The sequence below is a fragment of the Zootermopsis nevadensis genome, unplaced genomic scaffold (assembly GCF_977971745.1).
Source record: "Zootermopsis nevadensis isolate Lab colony 2312 unplaced genomic scaffold, Znev_1.0 Znev_ptg000005l, whole genome shotgun sequence".
Taxonomy (NCBI): Eukaryota; Metazoa; Arthropoda; class Insecta; order Blattodea; family Termopsidae; genus Zootermopsis; species Zootermopsis nevadensis.
Genome location: NW_028259137.1, coordinates 3,985,093 through 4,008,603, shown reverse-complemented (window position 1 = coordinate 4,008,603; position 23,511 = coordinate 3,985,093). Strand labels below are relative to the sequence as shown.

Below are 23,511 nucleotides of genomic sequence, written 5' to 3'. Positions count from 1 at the left end.
CTAACAGGTCCGTTTGTACGAACCGTAATTTTTTTTTTCCGTTTGTATTTGTTCGTTCTGTTTGAGCGGGCGAACGCAGCGGTTTAACACTTTGTTAATAGCTCGCGTGACCAATACTTAAAAGGTCGATTTGTGCTATCGTATTGACCGTGACGGGTGAGGTACTTACATTCTTCAATTGCGTAAATACTGGCAAAGACGTTGATAATCTCACCCTGGACATGGATAATGGAATATATACTGGCCTTGCATTGGACCGGTTTCCCTCCAAGAGTAATATCCGAAGATGTAACACGTAAAATATGAATAAACGTAAGTAGGACTCGATTTACACTTCCAAGAAAAAACACCGTGTCTCGATTACAAAGTTTGGTGTTTTAATATCGTCTGCAATCGCTGATTTTCATGAAAACCAGTCCAAATATGTTAGTAGTTCTACATTGTGGGGAGAGATGGCAGTATTTTTGTAGTGTGTAAGCTGGTGGTGTAGTGTCCTGTTAAAGGAGTCGAATTATATCATTACGAACTCCGCAAGATTAGGCAGAACTCTTTGGAAGGGTGGTTAAGTTACGTCACGTATTTAAACTACTTAATAAACTTATGATTTTAGTCTTTGTCTGTATTGTAAGTACATCTTCGTCTCTATTTTTTTATAATTAGAAGAATCTTTTTCCCCAAAATATTTTCTACATTATGTTTATAAGTTGGTATAGTTGCGTCATATTGTGAAGATATATATTTAATTAATTATTATTGTCCATCTAGTCACAATTTAAAATTTAAAATTAAGATAATTAAAATATCATGTGATGTTCCTTATCGAAACATTCGATTTACAGTTAGAACATCTTTTTCTAACTGTTCTAACTGTAAATCGAATGTTTCGATAAGGAACATCACATAATATTTTAATTATCTTAATTTTAAATTTTAAATTGTGAATAGACGGACAAGAATAATTAATTAAATATACATTATGTTTGTTCATCGCTGGCCTAATGTTCACTTTTTTTTCAAATAAATTTATTCTGTTACGAATGTAAGAGTGCATATTGCTTAGAGCCAAAAACTGTTTCTTTATACAAGATAATCGAAATATGCACAAATAGTTCGTGATATAATTTGTATTTGTCAGAGATAAATTACATTAAAAGCAGAAAGCAATGTCGTATTAAGTGTTGTAAATGTCCTCCGCGTACCTTAAATCCGGATGTCAATCGGGAAGTACATCTCTCACGTCATTCTGACAAGTTAAGTAAGAACGAGTTGCCAGGTGACGGTCGACAATGGACACTCGTTGGCACTTGTGAAAAATACATCTTCTGACTTCGACTGTTGAAAGACGAGTGGCAGATTGGCGCGAGAAGATTATAACATGACGTGGTCTGAGTGACCTCTTCTATAGTCAGAGGTATGTTGTGCGTTTGTTAATATTTGCAAGGCTAACATCAGAAGAGAGAATTATGAACGTAAATTAATAAAAATTATAGTATTTTTTTATATCTTAATTGCGTCATGTTTGTGTTTATTAATACAATAAATTATTGTAAAAAGTATAGTAGTTTCATGAGGCCGGTACAAACCTACAAAATAAATAAATTTACTTAGAAGAATATGGCTTTTAAAATGAACTGCCCTACATCTCGCGTATCTAAACATAAATCTTTGGAATCCGAGCAGGAGACATCTCGAAGCTCGGTTGACAGATTGGTTCATTAAGTTCTATATTTTCTGCTTTGGATAAAGTTCAAAACGTTCACTTAATGATAACTGCCTTACGAACACATAACTGACTTAAGTAATTGTTTCGTTAACTGTATTTCTTCTTTTTATCAAAATAATTTCACATAAAGGAGAACTAGATTTTTTAAACTTAAGCAGTTGTAGACTTTCCCCTCTCTGGGACATAAATTTTCCAGTTTCGAGCAGGAAACCGAAAGTAGGCGATGTGTCCTCAGAGACACTAAACAGATCGCTTTTATCTCCCGTGTTTTTCCTCACTGCCTCCTTCAATCCTCGCCTTTTATCCACAACAAAAACACAAACATTTCCTTCCTTACGTAATTCCACGCATCCGTTCTGGAGCCGATAAGGTTAGCCCGCGTTCTGCCGACGGAACGCAAACAAAATACCGTGGGACCGCAATTTCGATGTAGGGAACATGTTTTGTGTTGCATTGCTCAGCCGAAGGAGAACAGATGACCTGATGCAGACAACCCGCCTGCATATCAATCTCATTACGTCCGTGTTTCTGTGATTTCATACGCGACGTAGTGGAGATGGTACTGTGCAAACATTTTACAGTAAAACCCCTCAAGTTGGACACCCCTATATCCTGGACACCCCTCTATATTGGACACTTTTAACTGGAACCGGCGAATATCCTATAATTTTACATGTCCACAATACCCTATATATTGGACACCCCCTCTATATTGGACACTTTTAATTGGATCCGGCGAATATCCTATAATTTTACATGTCCACATTACCCTATATATTGGACACCCCCTCTATATTGGACACTTTTAATTGGAACCGGCGAATATCCTATAATTTTACATGTCCACATTACCCTATATATTGGACACCCATCTATATTGGACACTTTTAATTGGATCCGGCGAATATCCTATAATTTTACATGTCCACATTACCCTATATATTGGACACCCCCTCTATATTGGACACTTTTAATTGGAACCGGCGAATATCCTATAATTTTACATGTCCACATTACCCTATATATTGGACACCCCCTCTATATTGGACACTTTTAATTGGATCCGGCGAATATCCTATAATTTTACATGTCCACATTACCCTATATATTGGACACCCATCTATATTGGACACTTTTAATTGGAACCGGCGAATATCCTATAATTTTACATGTCCACATTACCCTATATATTGGACACCCCTGTATATTGGACACTTTTAATTGGAACCGGCGAATATCCTATAATTTTACATGTCCACATTACCCTATATATTGGACACCCCTGTATATTGGACACTTTTAATTGGAACCGGCGAATATCCTATAATTTTACATGTCCACAATACCCTATATATTGGACACTCCTTTATCCTGAAACTTAAACACCCCTTTTGCTGTACGTTGGACAGGTTCATGCACTTAACTTCGATGTTTTTCAGGGAAACTTGTACAAATACCAGGGAATTATAATAATGATAAAAATATCCCTGAATTTCGAAAGTGATTTTTTTTTGGTGTCAAGTCAATTACATAAATCTAAATAAAAAGTCTATAATAAAGACATGACTTGGCCGTCTCTAAAACTATTTTATGTTTTTACAAAATATTTGTATGTTCAAATGAGGTACATAGTTAAATTTTTTTTGTATTCACATTGTTCTCTGAGATACGTACTCACTTTCAGTGTTATTAAGACGCTGAAAGGAACTGAAATTTGCGTGAAGCGTTTATAGACTTTGTTCTTTATATGCTTTATAAAAAAGTTTAGTTCAAAGCAAGTAGCTTGGTTACCCGCGATCGCATTATATATTGTCTTATGACGGGCCACATACATTGCAGGCGCTCCAGTAGCTGCTTAACTAAGTTGGTTTCCAACCCTAAGATAAGCTTCATCGTAGACCGAAGTAAGGAAATTCTGCTTCGTGCCAGTGCATAATATAAGGCAAACGTCTCCTAAGATTTTTTATCACTGGGTTCTCTTAACCCCACAGTTCGTTGTTCCTCGTAATATCGTAAAGTTAAGAGACGACCAGACGTAGGGGAGGGGGGTTGGCGGAGGAAAGGGTGCATCAGGCAGGGAGATGAAGGATAATCTATCTCGGAATCGGAAATTAAAATCGATTTGTGCTGCCAAAGAACGACGCGTCGCTTTTTGAGTGACGTCCTGGCGCGTACGACGACGCCAGGAAGTCGCCAAGAGGGCGTCTGTAGCTGCGAGGAATAAGGGTTGCCTACTGTGTGACATAAGGGTAGGGCAAAGTTTGATAAAAAAAAAAAGGGGGACTTCTTCTCCCCTTTCTGAGTCTTCTGCTCGATTCCTTTGAAACGCGGGAGTTAAGGTGACGTCATTCTGTCTACACCAAAAGACATAATTATCTTACAAGTGCTTGGTTAGTCCTCTGTTACAAAGGGTACTCTGGTGGCGGCTTGAACGTCTTGGGGTGACGCTGAATTCTTCAGAATGACGGAAATGGAAAATGAAAAGGACAGGCCCGGCTGTAACTGAGCGTAACTTTGATATTCTGGAGTTTTTTTGATGAATTAATGTACATCTCACCTCTATGCAAAAATCGTTCTTGATTTTTATAATCATGTAAATAAATAATATTAATGAAGTTGACTCCCTCCTGGAATGCTGCGTCTTGTAGACTTGCAGGAGTTTATCGATGTTTTACTGCTGTCTCCATCATCGGGGCATTGAAACCCAATCGTGAATGATGAAATTAAAGAACACAGGTTTTAACCAAAATAGTTACACACACACAGGCTTGTTATCTTTTTCAATTGTTCTAACTTTCAACAAATATATCCCTTGCTCCAGTGATTATTTTATCCTCATAAGACCTTAGTTTTTTTTTTTAATTTTTATGGGGTAAACAATTGAAATAAATCAGGCGTAATTTTTGGGCTGGTGAAATACATATTTACCTCATATTGCCTGAGTCTTAGGTTACAACACTACAACCCTATTCATCACGGTTAGGGTAGAAATAAACATTTCTTTTGACGTCGAAAGAAAAACAAGGTGGTTAAGGACGCTGACGCCAAATTTGTTAGTGAGAACTAGTAATTTTGGTCTTATTTTTTATTTGTAGTGTTCTGTCTGACGACAGGTCCATATGAACAGGATCCTTCCATCCTTTCCTCGGACTGGGACCTGTTCATATACGTTCTTGGCAGATGATCCAGAAGTGGTTTGCCATTGCCTTCTTCTGTGTGTGAATGGACTAATTGTTGAGATGCCACGGAGGAAAACTCCGTGTTGCCTAGACCACGGCCTTGCCCAACACAAGTTATAAATTCGGGCACCGCCGGGAATCGAACCTGAGACCCCAGGATTACAAGGCCAGCGTTCTAACCGCTAGACCACCTCATCTTATTATTATTTAGTGTTCTGTCTGACGACAGGTCCATATGAACAGGATCCTTCCATCCTTTTCTCGGACTGGGACCTGTTCATATACGTTCTTGGCAGATGATCCAGAAGTGGTTTGCCATTGCCTTCTTCTGTGTGTGAATGGAGTAATTGTTGGGATGCCACGGAGGAAAACTCCGTGTTGCCTAGACCACGGCCTTGCCCAACACAAGTTATAAATTCGGGCACCGCCGGGAATCGAACCTGAGACCCCAGGATTACAAGGCCAGCGTTCTAACCGCTAGACCACCGTGGCTACAGCTGTTGAAATGTGAGTAAGGATGATGTCAAATTACCCACTGTATCACATTCGACCATTACGTCTTACGTAGTTGGTTTTACCTTCGTACTAAGAAACAAATGTAAAAGTTAAGTTACTGGATTTCGTCTGCAGGTTTTAGCATCACTGGTCTTTGTCCGTTATCCGTTATTTTTAATCAGTGTTAAACAAAAGTTTGTCATATTTAGGCATCGAAGAATGAACACAAATTCTCACGGGCGATTCGTCTCTGTCGGTGGCATTTTGATACAATGACATTTACACTAGACACTAGTCAGTGAACCAAAGTAATTATAAAATACTAGCAACACTGGCACAGGCCTTAATAATCTCGGGTTACCTTTAGAGCCTGGAGAGGACGACGCATTCAGTCCGGTTTTGATATCGCTTCGTGATTTATTTTTTGCGTGGCCGTCCGAGCTCGGAGTTATTTTGCGTCTGCTGTGCTAGTGTCGTACATTCCACACTGGATCGGCCTCAAGTCTGACGCTGGTAACCTTTGCAACTAACAAGTTAAATAAACTAAGAAAGACGTATAATGAAACGAGTAGCATCTGGTCCAGTTGTTAAGATCGAGACACGGAAACGAGACTTTTCAATATTTTTTTTTCTTTCTAGATGGGGGTGAGATGTAAATTGAAAATGGTTGCCGAGAAAGACGGTCGGTGCGCTGGTGTCGTGTCACGAACTGTTGGAACGTGTAAAACATCGTATTTTTTTTTTTTTACCGTTCGACGCTCTGATTCAATGATTTTCGCCTTTAGTGACGGAGGAAACGTGCCTTTAAAATTCTGATCCTGCGATATCCACTAAGTAAATTAACATTCTTGCATCCAGGTCTTTGAAGGTAACAGACATGAGTTTGTGTCTTGTTCTGTTTCGTGTGAGATATCAGATCCTGTGGTACATTGTAATTATAATATTGCTAGAAATGTCCTAACTTCTTTGGCCCACAGTCGGCAACTAAGGGGGGACTTAATATTATAATCGTCAATTAGAACATAACATATATGGACGTTGTTACTACAGTGTGGGACGTAATTGTTACTTCCACGATGAATATCTGGTGAAGCTAAGGTCTTTTCCAGGTCTCCGTTAGTCGTTCGGTCCTTGAAGAATTGACCTTGGCCGTTTCTGTGACTCCGTCATCTCGTTCTACGATACGTAAGCTCTTTAGGTTAGCTGATCTCTCTTCTACCGTGATCTCGGATGCTGCAGAAGTGAAGATTTTCCGCGATACTGCGACCCAGACCAGTATATGTCACCTCACCTTAAAATTCTGCGTGCTATTTACTGGAAATAAACTGTACGCAGAATGGTGATGGATCTCTTCTCTTTTGTCCACGTGTTATCTTCCGAAACACCCGCCTAAACTATTAACGCAGACTGTGTACGATCTGTATCGGTGTACTGTAATAAATAAATTTCATGTTGATGACAGTCTACTTAGTTGTGGGGTCGTGTAGAATTTTACCGACTTTCCAGAGATCCTTGCTGCCTCCATAATCAGGGTGATTGCTCTGATGGTGGAGGCGGCAAGGACATCTGAAACGTCTGTGAATACATAACAGACTACACGACGCAACAACCCAGAAGACAGAAATCTTCGTACTCACTGCTGTGAAAATATCAAATTCTAATAAATTCCATGATACTCAAATAGAACGTTAGAAATTAATTTTAAAGACTTGGTTAATTAATCTTAGCATAACCTTCTTTATAAGCCGGTCACTGGTCTACTCTAAGCCAGCTGAATTCTGTCTAAAACCAGAGATATTTTTCTTTAAGTTACACCTTAATTTAAACTTTTAAATTTTAATGAGGTTTTAATAACACACTGGCCAGCTCTTAAATCCGCATAGGTACCTCTTGTTCACGACTGCTTAATTAAAATGTTTCTAATACGTCGAAATATTACAGCCTGTAGCAATCAATAGAGTTTGTATATTTTGTTTTTAAATATTTTTCGTTATGATTTACATTAATGTAAGCTCTGTAAGTACTAATGATTAATTTCATGAACACTTTATAATTATGTGATGAGTAATGTGGAATTGTTCATTGTATCCTAGTTGGTATTTTTATGTATTAACACAAATTGATAACAGTGGAGGTAAACCGACTGTAAAGGACGAATTTACAAACTGAACCGTATTCCAGGTTCTTTACGAAGTAACTATTCAGTCCTCAACGGAATTGAACAGCGAGTTTCAGAATAAGTGAAGTGACTTAATAGGACACAGTCGTTCCATCAAGTACTAGAGAGCTTTCTTAACAGGTAGAGGAAATATTCTGGGCGATGAAAGATAAATGAACAAGTCATATTTTCCTTTAGCCCTTTTGTGTATTAGAAAGATTTATTAAAAGCAGTTCAGTAAAGACTGAGTTCTGTTTGCGTTTCAACGTCTTAAGAACTTTGTCTATGGTCAAGATTTTGGTAATTGGGACAGAGAACGAAGCATTGAAATTCTAAATTTTAATAACAAAATTTGTTACATTGGTGTATAAAAAGGGAACTTAGCGTGTTAAATGCCAGAAACCTCTTTACATATCTCCGCGTTGTAAGTCAATGACAGTGCGCTATTTTATTCCTAAAAAAGTATATTTTAAAACTTTTACTTTCTCCAAAAACAGACTTAAATTAATTATAATATTACACTTAATATTGATTACAGAAAACTGTGAATTTCTAAAGAACTTGGTGTTTAAAGAGTTAATAATCCCTCTGCTTTATTGAAGTACTAAGCAAAATTCTGTCTGAGCTGTTAAGAATGAAAATTGATTTTCCGTGACAGAATCCTAATATTAAGGTCTCCTACGCGCGACCAATCAGTCTAGTGAGATAACTTAAGATAGAGGAGTAGCTACTTTAATTACTCATTTATGCAAGATGTTAATTTGTGATTTAAATAATCCTGTGTTTTGTGCCATTGTCTTGAAGATTTGTCGCGTAATATTTACTATTCTCATCTGTGACCGTGTGTTGTGAAACTACACACTTTTTCCGAGAGTCAGTGTAATAGGGACTTGACTTGTGGAAGATTAGTTCATAGCTCAACATATACCCGGATTATTTACTTTAGATGTTAATATTACTGGTTCGGGGGACTTCATATTAGCTATCATCAACGATAAATCAGTATATTTATCTAAATACTCAAGTGAATTGCGCTGAAAACAAATGAAGATTCCAGTGTGTACCTAACACGAACGTAATTCTCTGTCGACCGTCTTAAAAGTCAGTGCCTTTTGTGCTTATGATGTGTTGTTATTGTACGAGGCTCGTCCACAAAGTAAGTTTCCCTGGGGCCGTTTACAGAAACAAAACACAATTTCATGGAAATATTTATTGCAACAGATACAGCAAGTGTCCAGCTATTTTTCAACATATTCGCCACCGGAATTGAGACATTTGTCATACCGTGGGACCAACTTTTGAATACCTGTGTCGTAGAAGTCTGCCGCCTGGGATTGGAACCACTGTGTGACAACCATCTCCGCCTCTCTGTCATTCTCAAAACGCTGACGCTGACCGGACAGGAATTTCTTGAGGTGTAGGAAAAGATGTAAATCACTGGGAGCGAGGTCCGGGCTGTAGGGTGAATGATTAAACACCTCCCAGCTGAACTCCTGCAGGAGACTTGCTGTCCGTCGAGCCGTGTGCGGCCTAGCGTTATCACTGATTGCACTTCACAGTCGGCGGGAGCTGGAATAAGAACCTCCATCTTCAACAGCTGCAACGATGCTACTGTGAGAACGCGGGAAGTACCGTTAGTGCATGAGCCATGCTACGTCATTGCTCTATCACGTACGCACAGTCGCTTCGCGCAATATAAGGTTTGCTAGCTGTGGGACGAGTGGGAAACTTACTTTGTGGACGCGCCTCGTATTTACTCTGAACACATGTACTTAATAGCACTGGCAACGAGAAATTTAAGGAATGGAAACCTTATAAAATGACGCAAAAAGTCTCCGACAAAGCGATCCATAACAACGAGGTCGAGGAAGGGACTGGTGTGTTGTCACAGAGATAATAAAACACGATTACCAACACTGACCGGGCGTTACCACAACTTGGTATGTTTACTGAAACAAATCACTGCGTTGCTGTTCACTGTAACTTGTAAATAGATGACTCGAATGTGCAATCAGAGAGCATAATGAGGACATCGGACACGCTGTAGTAATCACACACATTACTACGCTTTTGCGTTAATTTAAATTCAAAACAGAAACTGAATTTTATGCGATTGGCGAATATAAGAATATTCGTTCTTTACTCGCCACATTAATTTATTCATGCACTGCGTAAAATTTTTAGTTGTTTCATAAAATTTCTGACAATTTTTTTGTTGAAGTGTAAAATGAACAGATTTTATTACATCGCTTTTATTCTCTTAGGTACTGTTAAGTCGTACGTTTTTTTTTTGTATAATGCTAGAAGGGACTAAGTAACGTGTCAGTGGGACGAACCGGACTTAACCTGACTATAGAATTTTTTGCAAAATACTGAAACAAAGTGAATCCGGGCAATACGAATTACAGGCCAATGGTATATGCACAAGGCAGACTTAATTGCTGATTTTGTCCGTATGTCGAACGTCCGTCAGATCCAATGGATAACTTAAGTAAAATCTGTTTTAACTATCAGTGACTGCATTTTGCATTAGTGGGTTTTATCGTCATACTCAGACTGAACAGCGATTATTTCCTTAAACAGCGTTAACCAGTTGATCTTTTTAATGGTGAAGAGTTGTGTTTACTTCGCGGTACGGACTGAATTCTTAAATACGTAATATTTAGACGATCTTCGACTTCAAAAGGTTAACCAGTTGTTCTTTTTAATGGTGAAGAGTTGTGTTTACTTCGCGGTACGGACTGAATTCTTAAATACGTAATATTTAGACGAGCTTCGACTTCAAAAGGTTAACCAGTTGATCTTTTTAATGGTGAAGTGTTGTGTTTTCTTCGCGGTACGGACTGAATACGTAAATGTTGTTCCGCCTTAAAGGATTAAATTGTAATATGTAGTTTCTTGTTACAAAGTCGTCGGACTGTACCTTTGTAGAACAGCGCCTCCGTAGACAAAATATGAGTGAATGCGGAACATCGGTGGAATGATATTGACAGGGGAAAACCGAAGGACTGGGGGGAGTCTCGTCCCATGGCACTTTGCCCACCACAAATTCCACTGTATCGAACTCGGTTATCTGCGGTGAGGAGCCGGTGATGACTATGAAATAATGAATTTCGCTCTGTTCTAATGGCTGTTTAATTCGGGTTACTGTAGATGCTTAACTAATTTTCTAATACGAAAATTGTGGTTTTAAAGGCGATGTGTGAGCTCCGTTATCTGGGTTGTTACACTCTGTATTTCTCAGCTGGTTACCTAAGTTTCAGACGAACGTACAACCTCCATCGTGTCAGCTGACACCCTGTTTCCACCCAACGTCCATACGGCCTTTGTACCATTCGATCTACATGCGTTGCCTATCATATCATTTAGATTCTACAGGCTACTAATAAGCCTGTATAAATATAAATTTTGTTTAATTATTTTTGCATTCTGATAGCACTTTGTTTTATAGGCGCTGTTAATGAAACATTTTATTTTTATTTTTAAAATACAGCGAAACTTTTCGTAAGTGTGTATATTGTTTGACAGATGTACTTTAACACGTATTTTGATGTTTGGTGTTCCGGAATTAATACGGGATCAAAAATTGTTTTTAAATGAATAATTTGCCTATCAACAATTTATAGAATTTATTTTTCTTATGAATTTGTTATTATTTTCTCAAGTATTTAAACGTTAGGTGTTTTAAAATATGTTCTGTAGATGACAGTAATCGATATTAATAATTCCAAAAACATTAATCAGTAGCAAATAAGTGATAAATGGCTCTTTTAAGCTCCACGCTTAAGAAAGACAAATAGTCTTTACAACATTTTCGTGTTATTTCTTTGCCCCTGATTTAAGATTCTGTAAAGTTTATCAGATGAATATATGGCTGTTTTCTGGGCTGTGGTCTGGTAAAAGTTTGTCGGCGTTTCAGAGGTGCATATTGCCTCCATTATCAGGACGAAGATTTATTACCGTGTTCACAAAACCCCGCCGTATCGACTTAAATTTGTCGTTTCTGTGAGACATGTAGACTGTAGCATGTGACTAGAACTAGAAATGAATACCACTGTGAAGATTTTAGTACACTTTAGTCTTTATGGTGGTAGGAGACATATAAAGAGAAGTCTTTTTTTTACAAGAACTGTAAGATATAAATAGAATTCTTTGTGTTTGCCTGCAAATGGTGCATCATTTGGAGATGGAGAGAAATGGAGAATATTAAGTATCTGGGTGAATCTTCATTTCGTATATTTTTCTTTTGTAACTAATTTGTATAAACCGAGAGCAAACAACTTCTTCTGTGTTTATTTTCCCTTCAATTGCTACTATAATTTTAAAATATGTATCTTTGTACCTTTCTTTTAGAATAGTACATTACTGTGTTATATGGTGATGTGTATTTCCATAAGTCAACATTCCTTCTTCGTCAGAAAGAAATGTTTTATTATACATGTAGTCTGTAGAATGTACAACTGAGGTTAATGTTTTCCGTAGAAATAAATCGCCCAGAAGCACAATCTCGAGGCGGTTACGTTCTCGAAAACACCCACAAATAAGTAAAACCACGATATGTGAAGTTAAAACCTTAAGAAAAACATTTATTAAGTAAAGGGAACCACAGTATGCAAATTAACGATTAATAAACAATGAAAATATTAGTGTTGGTGTTCATTGGTATGACATCGGCGTTCCTGGCCCAAATTTGTCGGGGTAATCGAACACAAAGGCAACGATCAGTCATAAGAATTGCGAAAAATACAGTCGTGGTACACTCGGTGTGGTACGACTTCTACGTGGCTAATGATACAGGCGGGCAGATGCGGGCTGTTGTGTATTACTCCGCGCGCCTGCGCAAGAGAGACCTACGCCGCGTTAAACAAATATTATTTTTTTTTATTTGTAGTGTTCTGTCTGACGACAGGTCCATATGAACAGGATCCTTCCATCGTTTTCTCGGACTGGGACCTGTTCATATACGTTCTTGGCAGATGATCCAGAAGTCGTTTGCCATTGCCTTCTTCTGTGTGTGAATGGAGTAATTGTTGGGATGCCACGGAGGAAAACTCCGTCTTGCCTAGACCACGGCCTTGCCCAACACAAGTTATAAATTCGGGCACCGCCGGGAATCGAACCCGAGACCCCAGGATTACAAGGCCAGCGTTCCAACCGCTAGACCACCTCATCTTATTATTATTTAGTGTTCTGTCTGACGACAGGTCCATATGAACAGGATCCTTCCATCCTTTTCTCGGACTGGGACCTGTTCATATACGTTCTTGGCAGATGATCCAGAAGTGGTTTGCTATTGCCTTCTTCTGTGTGTGAATGGAGTAATTGTTGGGATGCCACGGAGGAAAACTCCGTGTTGCCTAGACCACGGCCTTGCCCAACACAAGTTATAAATTCGGGCACCGCCGGGAATCGAACCCGAGACCCCAGGATTACAAGGCCAGCGTTCCAACCGCTAGACCACCTCATCTTATTATTATTTAGTGTTCTGTCTGAGGACAGGTCCATATGAACAGGATCCTTCCATCCTTTTCTCGGACTGGGACCTGTTCATATACGTTCTTGGCAGATGATCCAGAAGTGGTTTGCCATTGCCTTCTTCTGTGTGTGAATGGAGTAATTGTTGGGATGCCACGGAGGAAAACTCCGTGTTGCCTAGACCACGGCCTTGCCCAACACAAGTTATAAATTCGGGCACCGCCGGGAATCGAACCCGAGACCCCAGGATTACAAGGCCAGCGTTCTAACCGCTAGACCATCGTGGCTGGTAAACAAATATTATAATATTATAATTTAATTTATAATATAATTTTTTTTTCCGAGTAAATGAAATCGCGTGTCGTAAACCCGCGAACAAGGAACTGTGCTCCTGTCTGCATGGCTTAATTTTTTAAAAAAAATAGATTAAAATAAAACCCTCTCTCATCTTACTGACAATTAACCGTAATCTTAATTTGTCTGTGATTTCTGTCATTGAATGTCACGAACTGCTGTAGATACACACGAACAAAGCAAAGAGTCTGTTTATTTTTAAATTTAAATTGTAACGTACGGCTCCGTTATTGGATCAGGTATTTTTTTTATTTTAAATCAAAACAAAACACTTCCGAAATGCACAAATATCATATTTCATTGTCTCCGGATTACATGTTTCGGCGTAATCGTCATCAGATCCATTTGTTTTATTTTTTATGGCCAGTTTACATCAACGTGTAGACGTACGAGCAAGGATAAAATAAAGTATGAAATATTGATAAAAGTTAAAAAAGTTTGAACAACATATTAGGATAATCTAACTGAATGAAACGTTTGTTTACATGCCATATGATACCAAAAAAAATGGACTTTGTATCTTGCTGTTAAATAAATTTTGCAAAAATTTAAGGCTTTTAACGACTACCGTGGAAGGTTAGATTTTGAAAACTGCCGACTGGTTCTGACAAGTCCTTACAGAATTCTTTTGTAAAGAGAACTGGATAATACGGTTCAAGGAGGAGAAAAAGAGAGTGAGGCAAAGGAGTGGAAGGGATTTATTCGAGAAGACTTCTAAATTACATTAGCGCCAGGAGAGACTTCTCTCCCTTGCGCCTTGCGCCATGTTTCTGCAACGAGGAGGCGAAGAAGTGGGAAAGCTAGCGAACGCAGTCTGTCTGTTAAGGGCGGCGAGGTCGTGTCATTGTTTGTCTAATCCAGATAATAACAGTCTGTTACGAGTGGAGTAACATTCTTTGAAGCTGTGACCCTTTTGTACTGCACTGCCTAATCTATTTAAAGAAACTTTATAGTTTAGTTTATGTTAAATATTTACATTTGTTAAAGTGGTGGTAATCAGTGGCATAATAATAGTTATTTAATATTAATATTATCAGTATGGCAATGTTTTTGCGGAATTTGATAATATTGATTTTCATTGTGACCTGGCTTATAGATCAGGATTCGCCAATGATAGTGATGTGAATTATAAAAAAAAAATTCTTACAATTTTTATCACATTTTCTGATATTACACTTTTAATTATGGAAATTATTAACATTTTCAGCTTTGGGTTTTTTTTTACGAATTAAGATTTGCATATAAAATAAACTTTTGGCAATGAATTAATAACATATTTTAAAATAAATTTCTTACGTTAATGATAACTGTGGTTTATACTACGAAAGTAACCTCAATTTTGTCTGTATTTTTGCGTCCGAGTTATTCTTAACCCTTTGAAGCCGAAGCTCGTCTAAATATTATTTAAAGAATTCAGTCCGTACCGCGAAGAAAACACTACACCTCACCATTACGAAAATCAGCTGGTTAACCCTTTGAAGCCGAAGCTCGTCTTCATAATATTTACGAATCCAGACCGTACCGCGAAGAAAACACTTCACCTCACCATTAGAAGTCGAATCAGGCGGTACCACATAAGATTTAACAAAAGAACATCCCGGTCAAAGCCTTAACGCGTTCTCGTGCTTGATCGATGTCTTGTGTAACGATTTTCGAGTCGTGAATACACACAAACCTGTCGTTTGGCTGTCCGTCTCGCTGTCTCATTAACAAGTTCCCCAGACCTTTGTTCGTACTCTGTCTACTGATATTATCTCCCACACAGCTCATTCAGTTTGAACCAGAGTCTCGAATGACATTTTGCCGGATTTCGATATAACCCATTGAAAATTGTTCATATTGCGACACGGAAAAGCGCGGATTGCTTTCTGAATAAGCATTGTCTCGATATTTTAGAGTTAACGTCAGCTAATGAAGTCATTGGTGTGTGGTTTTCTAGTTTGGCAGTGGATTAATTACTGTTGTGCATTTTAAGAAGGCGAGGCGATATTAGCCCAGGAAATATGTTTTACGACTCAGTTCGTAATCTCTTATCTCTGTTGATTTACATGTGTGTTGTAATGGATGTTATTTTTCTTAAGTTAGTAGTTTGAGACGAAAATCTAGACTCTAGACATTTGTTATTAGTCTTTACTTAATCATTTTATAGTCTTCATTAACAGTATTCAAGTCATAGATTGAAAAATTTTAAACTCAGAAGGTGCGTGGTAGAAATGTTCAATACGAAAGACAAGTCAAAACTCAGGTTCCTTAAAAATTAATGCAGTCGACTACCAGCGAAGATCATATGTTCTTAGAAATCTAGCGGGACTCCTTGGATGGGGGATAAGCTTGTTAAGATGGACTCTACCTACGCAGGACAGCACAGCATAGGAAGACGAGGCAAAGGTTCAATGCCGTATACAAACTCATGATCCGTGTCCGAACGATCAAGACCTTCACCCCAAACCTAGTCACTACTATGACCGGTTTTATCCGTCAAAAACGTTGAAAAGTCATGTTAGTGGGGGTCGTAAGTTACGTGTTCAAAAGATGACGCCAAGGAAGAAATTACGGAAATGTAATTTGGATAAAATGTGTTTAAACATTCTGCTGAAGATGAAAGGGAATTATAAGATTATGGAGCAAAAATATAAGAAAGGAGAACAGCTTCAAAGTAAATTTTCAGATCGGAAAAGTCACAAAGTTGGTAAAAGCTGTGTTAAAGAGTACGAAGGACTTATTGTGATACTAACATTACATCTGGGAAATCTTCTGACCACAGATGATGACATCTTGAGGTCGAAACGCGTTTGACATTAGTGTCCTTCAAAGTGTAAACAGTTTTGTTTATATTTCGTGAAACTGACCATATATAATGAGGTTTGATTAACACGTAATTTAGCTAATTTCCATTACTCTGAAGTTCCAAATTCTTACCCACACGTAATGCATGCAAAGCTGTTACGACACCTTTTTCCTGTGCAATATTTTTAAGAAAATACCCATCTTCGCGTACTGCATTAACGCAGGCAACATCTGTGTGATTACAGCCAAGGTAAGCTTGTCATTATTTGATCGATACAGAGTTTGTAGCAAACAAACCCCTGACGTATTTCTGTTACTCGTTTTCATGTTTCTATCTATGTTGACTTTCAAACTGTCAATATGCTCCCAGAAATGTGATTTGACTTCGAGGCGTGCTTCCAGGCCATTACTGACAATATCGGTTAGAAAGGATACCTTTCCCGTACGCCTTTATAAATATATGATAAAAAGAAAGTAGATGGTGCCTTACATAATACATAAAGCTGTTTGTTATTAGTGTAGAGTTTCACTTTGAAAGAAAAGTCTCGTATCACAATATCGTTGAATTTGTTTTAGAGGAACGTGGCAAGTATTTGTACTAAATTTTTAACGTAAGATAACTCCGTATTTTGCGTACAGTAGGTAAATACAAGTCTCGCTTTCAGAACAAACAGCAAATGTTTTCCCAGACATCATTAAACAGCGAATTCTTACAAAGAAGTTCTCTTTGTGGGAGGACCCGACATGCTACTTACAGATTCATTGAAACAACCAAGTTACAATTGTTTTCCCTCTGACATCGTATCGAACAACGTTGTTTAATATCGATTAGTCTCGAACGAAGCAGAATTAGAACTAACGAGAAAGCTCCATTTTAAATTGTGGTCTTGAGGGTTATGACACTATCATAGAGTCGTAACTGGGTGCTAACATCACGGATGAACCTGCTGCTTCCATCGTCACGTAGACCATCTAAATGTTAGCCTCATATCTCGTGACTGACGGTAGAACCCTGACGTGGCTTAATCAACAACTTTGGGTAGAAAATGTGGTTTTATTAATTCTTAGGTCGTTTAATGACTCGGTTTCAGCTACACAGGTTATATACCATTGAATTGAATAGGAAGTTGAGGAAGACTGTCTTCTGATATGTTGTGTCGTGTAGTATGATACGAATTTACCAACCCTGTAGAGGTGCTTGGAGACTCTATCATCAGAACCCTGATGGTGGAGGCGGCAAACACCTCTGAAACATCAATAAACTTCTTCCACACTCGAGGGTGCAGCATTACAAATGACAAGTCATCTTCAAATTGGTACCCGTGAAAACGTGGAATTTCGCCTCAATTGGAAGCTAATCATCATCATGAGTACATCCGGCAGTTGCTTTTTACAGGGTGGGGTTGTCCCCACGCCCAACCCCCAACCTGGACGACCAGACCTCCGTATTTACAGCCCCCGGAGGTAGGGTGGCCCAGGCACTGGGTATCTGAGGTACCTTTGAGGTGCTATTCACCGTATCCACTGATGTGGGTCCCTGACGAGAATACAAACCTAATTACTGTTTAATATCCAAAGATTTGGAAAGAATCTTTGGTGATATGTTTGGAAACTGGGTAAGACTCAGAATGGTCTGGTTGAGATTTGAACCATGCGTGTTCCTGGTACCACTAGGACAGATTCTTTTAGAAAGACTAGTACACAGGTAGCTTGCGTGGGCGGGATGAATTGTCAGTGCCCATCTGTCATGAGCCCAGTGGGCAATTGTCGCTGTAGGAGCCCGCACTAAATCTTCTGACGCTGTTCAGACGGTGACGTGATTTACTGTTTGTAGGTGAAACCTCGTTCCTCGTCCAACCGCTTGATACCAGGGGCCCGAGTTCGCTCCTCTCCACTCCACACCCCTCTCTCTCCTCACCCCACTTCTCTGCCGCTCAAGAATATTCCGTGTCATCGAACTGGTTCAACAACTTGCGTTTCTGTCTGTTTTAGTGGCCGTGGAGGAACCGGAGTTCACGGAGCAGATCGAGAATGTTACAGTACCCGCTGGACGCAACGTGAAACTTGCCTGTTCTGTCAAGAACCTCGGAACCTACAAGGTAAGGAAGCCACCGGAAAACTCTCCTGTGCGCCACTGTTCAACAGGCGGTAATATTTTGAACTTTCGTTTCAGTTTACAAGAATTAACGGTAATTCGCGATTTGAATTTAGAAATCCATCTTGTCAGATGAAAGAAAACGTTTTGTAATTAAAGTCAACGAAGACAAATTATGAAAAACTCGAAAAATCTGTACTCCTCCCCCAATATTGTCAGGGTGATTAAGTCGAGAAGAATGAGATGGGCTGGGCATGTGGCGCGCATGGATGGGACAAGAGGTGTGCACCGGGTACTGGTTGGGAAGCCTGAGGGAAAGAGACCTCTGGGGAGACCTAGACGTAGATGGGAGGATAATCTCAGGCGGTATCTATGGGAGATAGGAGTCGAAGGAGACTGGATTTTGTTGGCCCAGGACAGGGTCCGGTGGAGGGCTTTGGTTAGTTCGGTGATGAACCTTCGGGTTTGGTAAGCCATATGGTTGATTGGGTCCACTATTTGGGAAGCCTGAGGGGAAGAGACCTCTGGAGAGACCTAGACGTAGATGAGAGGATAATCTCAGGTGGGATCTATGGGAGATAGGAGTTGAAGGAGACTGGATTTTGTTGGCCCAGGACAGGGTCCGGTGGAGGGCTTTGGTTAATTCGGTGATGAACCCCAGGGTTCGGTAAGCCATCTAGTTAGTTAGATGTGGCCATAATTTATCGCAAGTAACCTTTCCACTCCTTGATGAACCTCGGAAGAAAATTTTCGAAATTTCAGGTCGAATTCGAATCCAGCAGTTCTGTGGTTCAACATGGTCGCTGTCAGATAATTTTCGTACAGCCAAAAATGAAGATGCAGACTACGAAACGTGCACTGAAAATCAAAATTGAAGTTTTGGTATTTGTTAAACAGCGAGTAGAGACGAACACGAAGTAAAGAGTAGGCCTGCCTTCATGATCGAAGGGCAAATATATTACATTCTATTTTGTTACAATCTTCCAAAAACCGAGACATGCATTATTTGTGTATCCGTGTACATTCAGACGTCGTTAAACACTCGATCGTAATACTCGAAAGGAAAATTGTCATCCGGGGCTTTTGACTTCAGTAGTAGAGTTCGCTGTTGTCGGCAATGGAACGCAAAAGTTCATCGTAACAAATGTGAATGTTTTCCCGTCACGCTATGAGGACATTAGTCGCTGAACTTCAACGCAGAATTACCGCCCGCATTTCATTAATATTCTATAATCCTGAAGATGAAGAAACGTCCTGTCATTTAACGACGTCGAACAAACAGACTTGCAAAACTGAACCCAGCTTTTGTGTGGGTCTGACCTAAAGTTTCTGGCTCCTTATAAAGTATTTATCTGCATCCCCCACATTCACGTTTAGTTCCTGAGTCAATAATATCATCACTGTACTTGGTGATACAAAAATTTTAGTAAGAGTCGAAGATTGGACACTGAAACATGAATTGAAATGGATAACTGGTCACGCCGTGTATGTCTTCTGGGTTACGAACTTGTAAGTACGTTTAGAAGGAACATACTGTTTCCTACTTTTATGCTCGCCCTGAAGATGGAAGCAGTAATTTTCTCCGAAACGTTGATATCTGTTTTCAAGTCCACACGTTTTTACGGTCGGGTAAGACTAACACGAATATCTTCAGCATCTGGAAAACGTCAGAACTCTCGTATTGTGGTTAAGTAAACTTAGATGTTACGTAGATCAGGATGTTCACGGCTATGACGCTTTGGATGTTTATAGGAAATTTTCCGAAATGTTCGTAATTACCTTCAAGGTGTGACAACCCGAACGACCAGAATCCACTAACCAAAGCTCCGTTGTACTTAATCAGAATGACTTCAATGAGCGATCAAACATGGCCTGGGTCTTTGCATTCGGGACAGCTAACCTAAGGATTATCGTCATTCTGAAGACGATCTTCCGACAATCCAGGGGTCATTACAGAAACCATCATCAGGTAAATCATTACCCTGATAATAGACTATAAACAATTCTGAAACTTCACCTGGTTACAGGGCGAAAGTATCTCAGAAAACAAGTCATCTTCACCCTCGTCGCCGTGAGAATCTGATATCTCACTATGTCCGTTCTGTTCTTTGATTTCTGTTAAAGGACAGAACACCAGATCGAGTTCCTACATTCTTATTGGTTCGTTATATATAATAACCTCATTAAACGTTACGTATCGTAAGGTCATCAGGCGTCGTAAAACATCCAGATGGACAAAGATAGTAGCTTATAAGCACTGGCACTGAATGAAACCCCTTATGGGCCCAAGGAATAGGAGCAGTGACAAAGTTTTAGGAAGTTTTCGTTAAAAGTATGGAAATTTAAATTAAAATATATTTCTCCTTTTAAATTCTTTTGTTTCCAAGACTTTCTCTCCATTTATCTATGAAATTCTTCTTTAAATTTTGATTCTCTAATGTTCCTTCTTTTTTTAGCTCGTGTTGTATTCTTTGTAGTCACCAGAATACCAGTAGTCTCGGAGACCCGTACGTAAAAATGTGTATTTTTATTTTCCTTCCACGTCGAAAAGTAGTTTAATAAATGTCCTTACCGCTCACAGCGTTGAAATGACACCGGTCCTGCTTGTACAGAACGCGGTCAAACACGAAGCAACTTTCCTCACAAACTCTCAACATCTTTTCAAATTCTCTTCACTGACAGTAACAACATCTGTAACTGATCTTAATTTAATAAGTCCTTTAACATATTCGTTTTTCTGTGATACATGATGTATTTTTGTTTCCGCGTGATAAAATGTTTTAGTTAGTCATACATAATTACTTCTTTTACACGTTGTACTATTCCTTTGGTGAGTGATCAGCCCATTGTAGAATATCTACCAATCACAAGACAGCGCAGGGTAACAGGAAGTTTAAGTAACTTTGCTGTCATGAGTGGCTTCGAACCTTTGACCTAAACTTGTAGCCTTCGACGATCTGGTCTTGTAGTGCGTGGCCACAAGGACGCGTTGGCATCATTTAATCGTCTGTTAAAACGTATCCATTACTTAAATTAAGTCATAGACCTTAACATTTATGGATCACTTAAGTACTCCTGTTTCGTATGCGTATTTTTACCCAGCTAAGGACCTCTTAGATTCACATACGTGTTTGTGTTCTGCTTTCACCTGCATCGTTACTGGTTTAATATATACTTTGTACAGTTTCAAGGTTGTGATCGACCACAGTATTTCAACACAACGTCTGAATTTAATACAAGTTACTTTAGTAAACATTTTAATTTATTATTAAAATATTTCCGTTTTGCATTGGTTTTATCTAAATTATGGATAGTTTTGGATTAAATAATATTAAATTTACTACACGGACACTAATATTTAATGAGAAACTGGTAGTTGTTTAGGTAGTCAAGATATCGCGTTCTCTTTTTGTAAAATCTTAAGATTCATTACTGTACTCACAAGAGCTCGCCACTTGGATCATACAAATTCAATCTAAAATATGATAACCTGTTTCATTACGATGTCCTTTAATCCTTCTTCACATCTACTCCTCGACGTCTTAAGCAGACATGTCCTTTATATATCCGGACTGAAATATTTAATGTATTTAAGGTTTATTTAAATGCATTCTTCATTTCCAGCCGATCCAATTCTCCTTTTGGGCTTTAATATTGATGGTACTGATTCTGTATTCTAGCAAAGTAGATGGTGTCTCTTTACGAGACACCGTTAATGCGTTAAGAATATCCTTGTATTATTTGTGATAGTATATTTTATAGATAAATATATCTGGTTGTAAAATTACATGACTGTTTTTGAACCTTTAGTAGATAAGAAAAAGAATCTCTTTCGCCGCTTGAAATAAAGTGCGATGGTCATTTGGATTCTGCAGCCAGCGAGGGTTGTCTGGCGCCGGCTATGAGGATTCTCATTGGCTGCGAACTCGTCCCTTGTGGCAGTGTAATAACACTTTAGAATCAAATACGGACCCGGCCTGGATCTGCTACGGTTCCAGTACGCTCCGTTCACGTGTAGTTTAAGCTTTACTACCAGATCCAATCGATCCCCCGTCTGAACATTCACAGTGAACATGGCTTTAGGCCTGCCCGCTCACTTCCTCAAGGCGCCAGTTTCTTCATCTGATATAGTAGTCTTAGTGGCTGGTTAGTGTCCGACTTTGTAGACTAGGACTCTTTTGAAAGCCATTTCCATTCTGAAGAAATTCCTCCAATGCTTTCAGTCAAAGAGAAGCCACGAAACATTTTAAACGTAGCGGTTAAGAATATTTGTCTTCCGTAATGACTAGTTCTGTTTTAAGACGATTAAAAAATTAGTTGTCAGATATTCTCCACAGATGAGGTTAGGCGGTAGATGTGAAGATGTATTCTGAGTTGTTGCTAAGTGAGCGTGGTTGACGTATACCGACGTTTCAGAGGTACTAACTGATGATAAAAGTAACACGTATTTGTGAAACGTGTGTAACATGATAACATATATTACATGATGTAACTAGGACGACTGTAATTTTTAGATTATCGAGTGTTTTTCTTTCTGCCTTCATCAGGAACAAGTCAGAGGTAGTAAGAACTTAAATTATAGGTCCGTTTGTAAGTGTTGATAGCGTTATCAGATATCTTGATCTGTTTTATCTGGCAGTTTTCTGTTTTCGCGTTGCTTTTGTTTTGAGAGAATCCAGGAGCACAATGCAACCGAAAACATTTATTTTTCCCCCTTCCGTGAAATCCTCATAAGCCACCACCCCACCCCTCGCCAAGCGCGGCGCGCTTTATAGGTTACGAACCGGGATGTTAGAGGGTTTATAAGCAAGTGACAGGATTGTTGGCCGGCTTAAAGTCACGCATTCGACAGTGCTGCCTTTTTAACGTGCGGTGCCTTGTGGAAATACTATCTTTTTTTTTTTTTCCTGTGATAAAATTTGATTTTGTGGGTTATGTTTCGTTGTCTACATCTGCTACTAAAATACTCTTTCTGGGTGCCATTTGTACGTTTATGCGTTATTAGATTAGTGAAAGTTTACACGACGTATCCTGACGCATTGTTGTCTTTGTTTCTAAAGTCGTAAGATTTTCACTTTTAGACATTAAATGTACTGAACCTATTATCAGTCCATTGTATGAATAACTTACAAACATTTTATAAAACGATTTGTTATAAAATTTAATCGTAATACATTTATTATTTAAATGACAGTGTTCAACATGTTAATTATTCTCAACAATTGAATATCACTCGCCGAAGAAT

At 38.8% G+C, this 23,511-nt stretch overlaps 1 protein-coding gene across 5 annotated transcripts in view; it reads left to right on the top strand.

Moving 5' to 3' along the window:
- Positions 1-23,511, top strand: part of LOC110841259 (neurotrimin) — a 497,850-nt gene that overhangs the window by 336,344 nt on the left and 137,995 nt on the right. For all 5 annotated transcript variants that reach the window (XM_087343406.1, XM_087343407.1, XM_087343405.1 and 2 more), the window contains one exon: positions 18,164-18,270. In XM_087343406.1, coding sequence (XP_087199532.1) covers positions 18,164-18,270 — 107 coding nt within the window. The remainder of the gene's footprint in view (positions 1-18,163; positions 18,271-23,511) is intronic.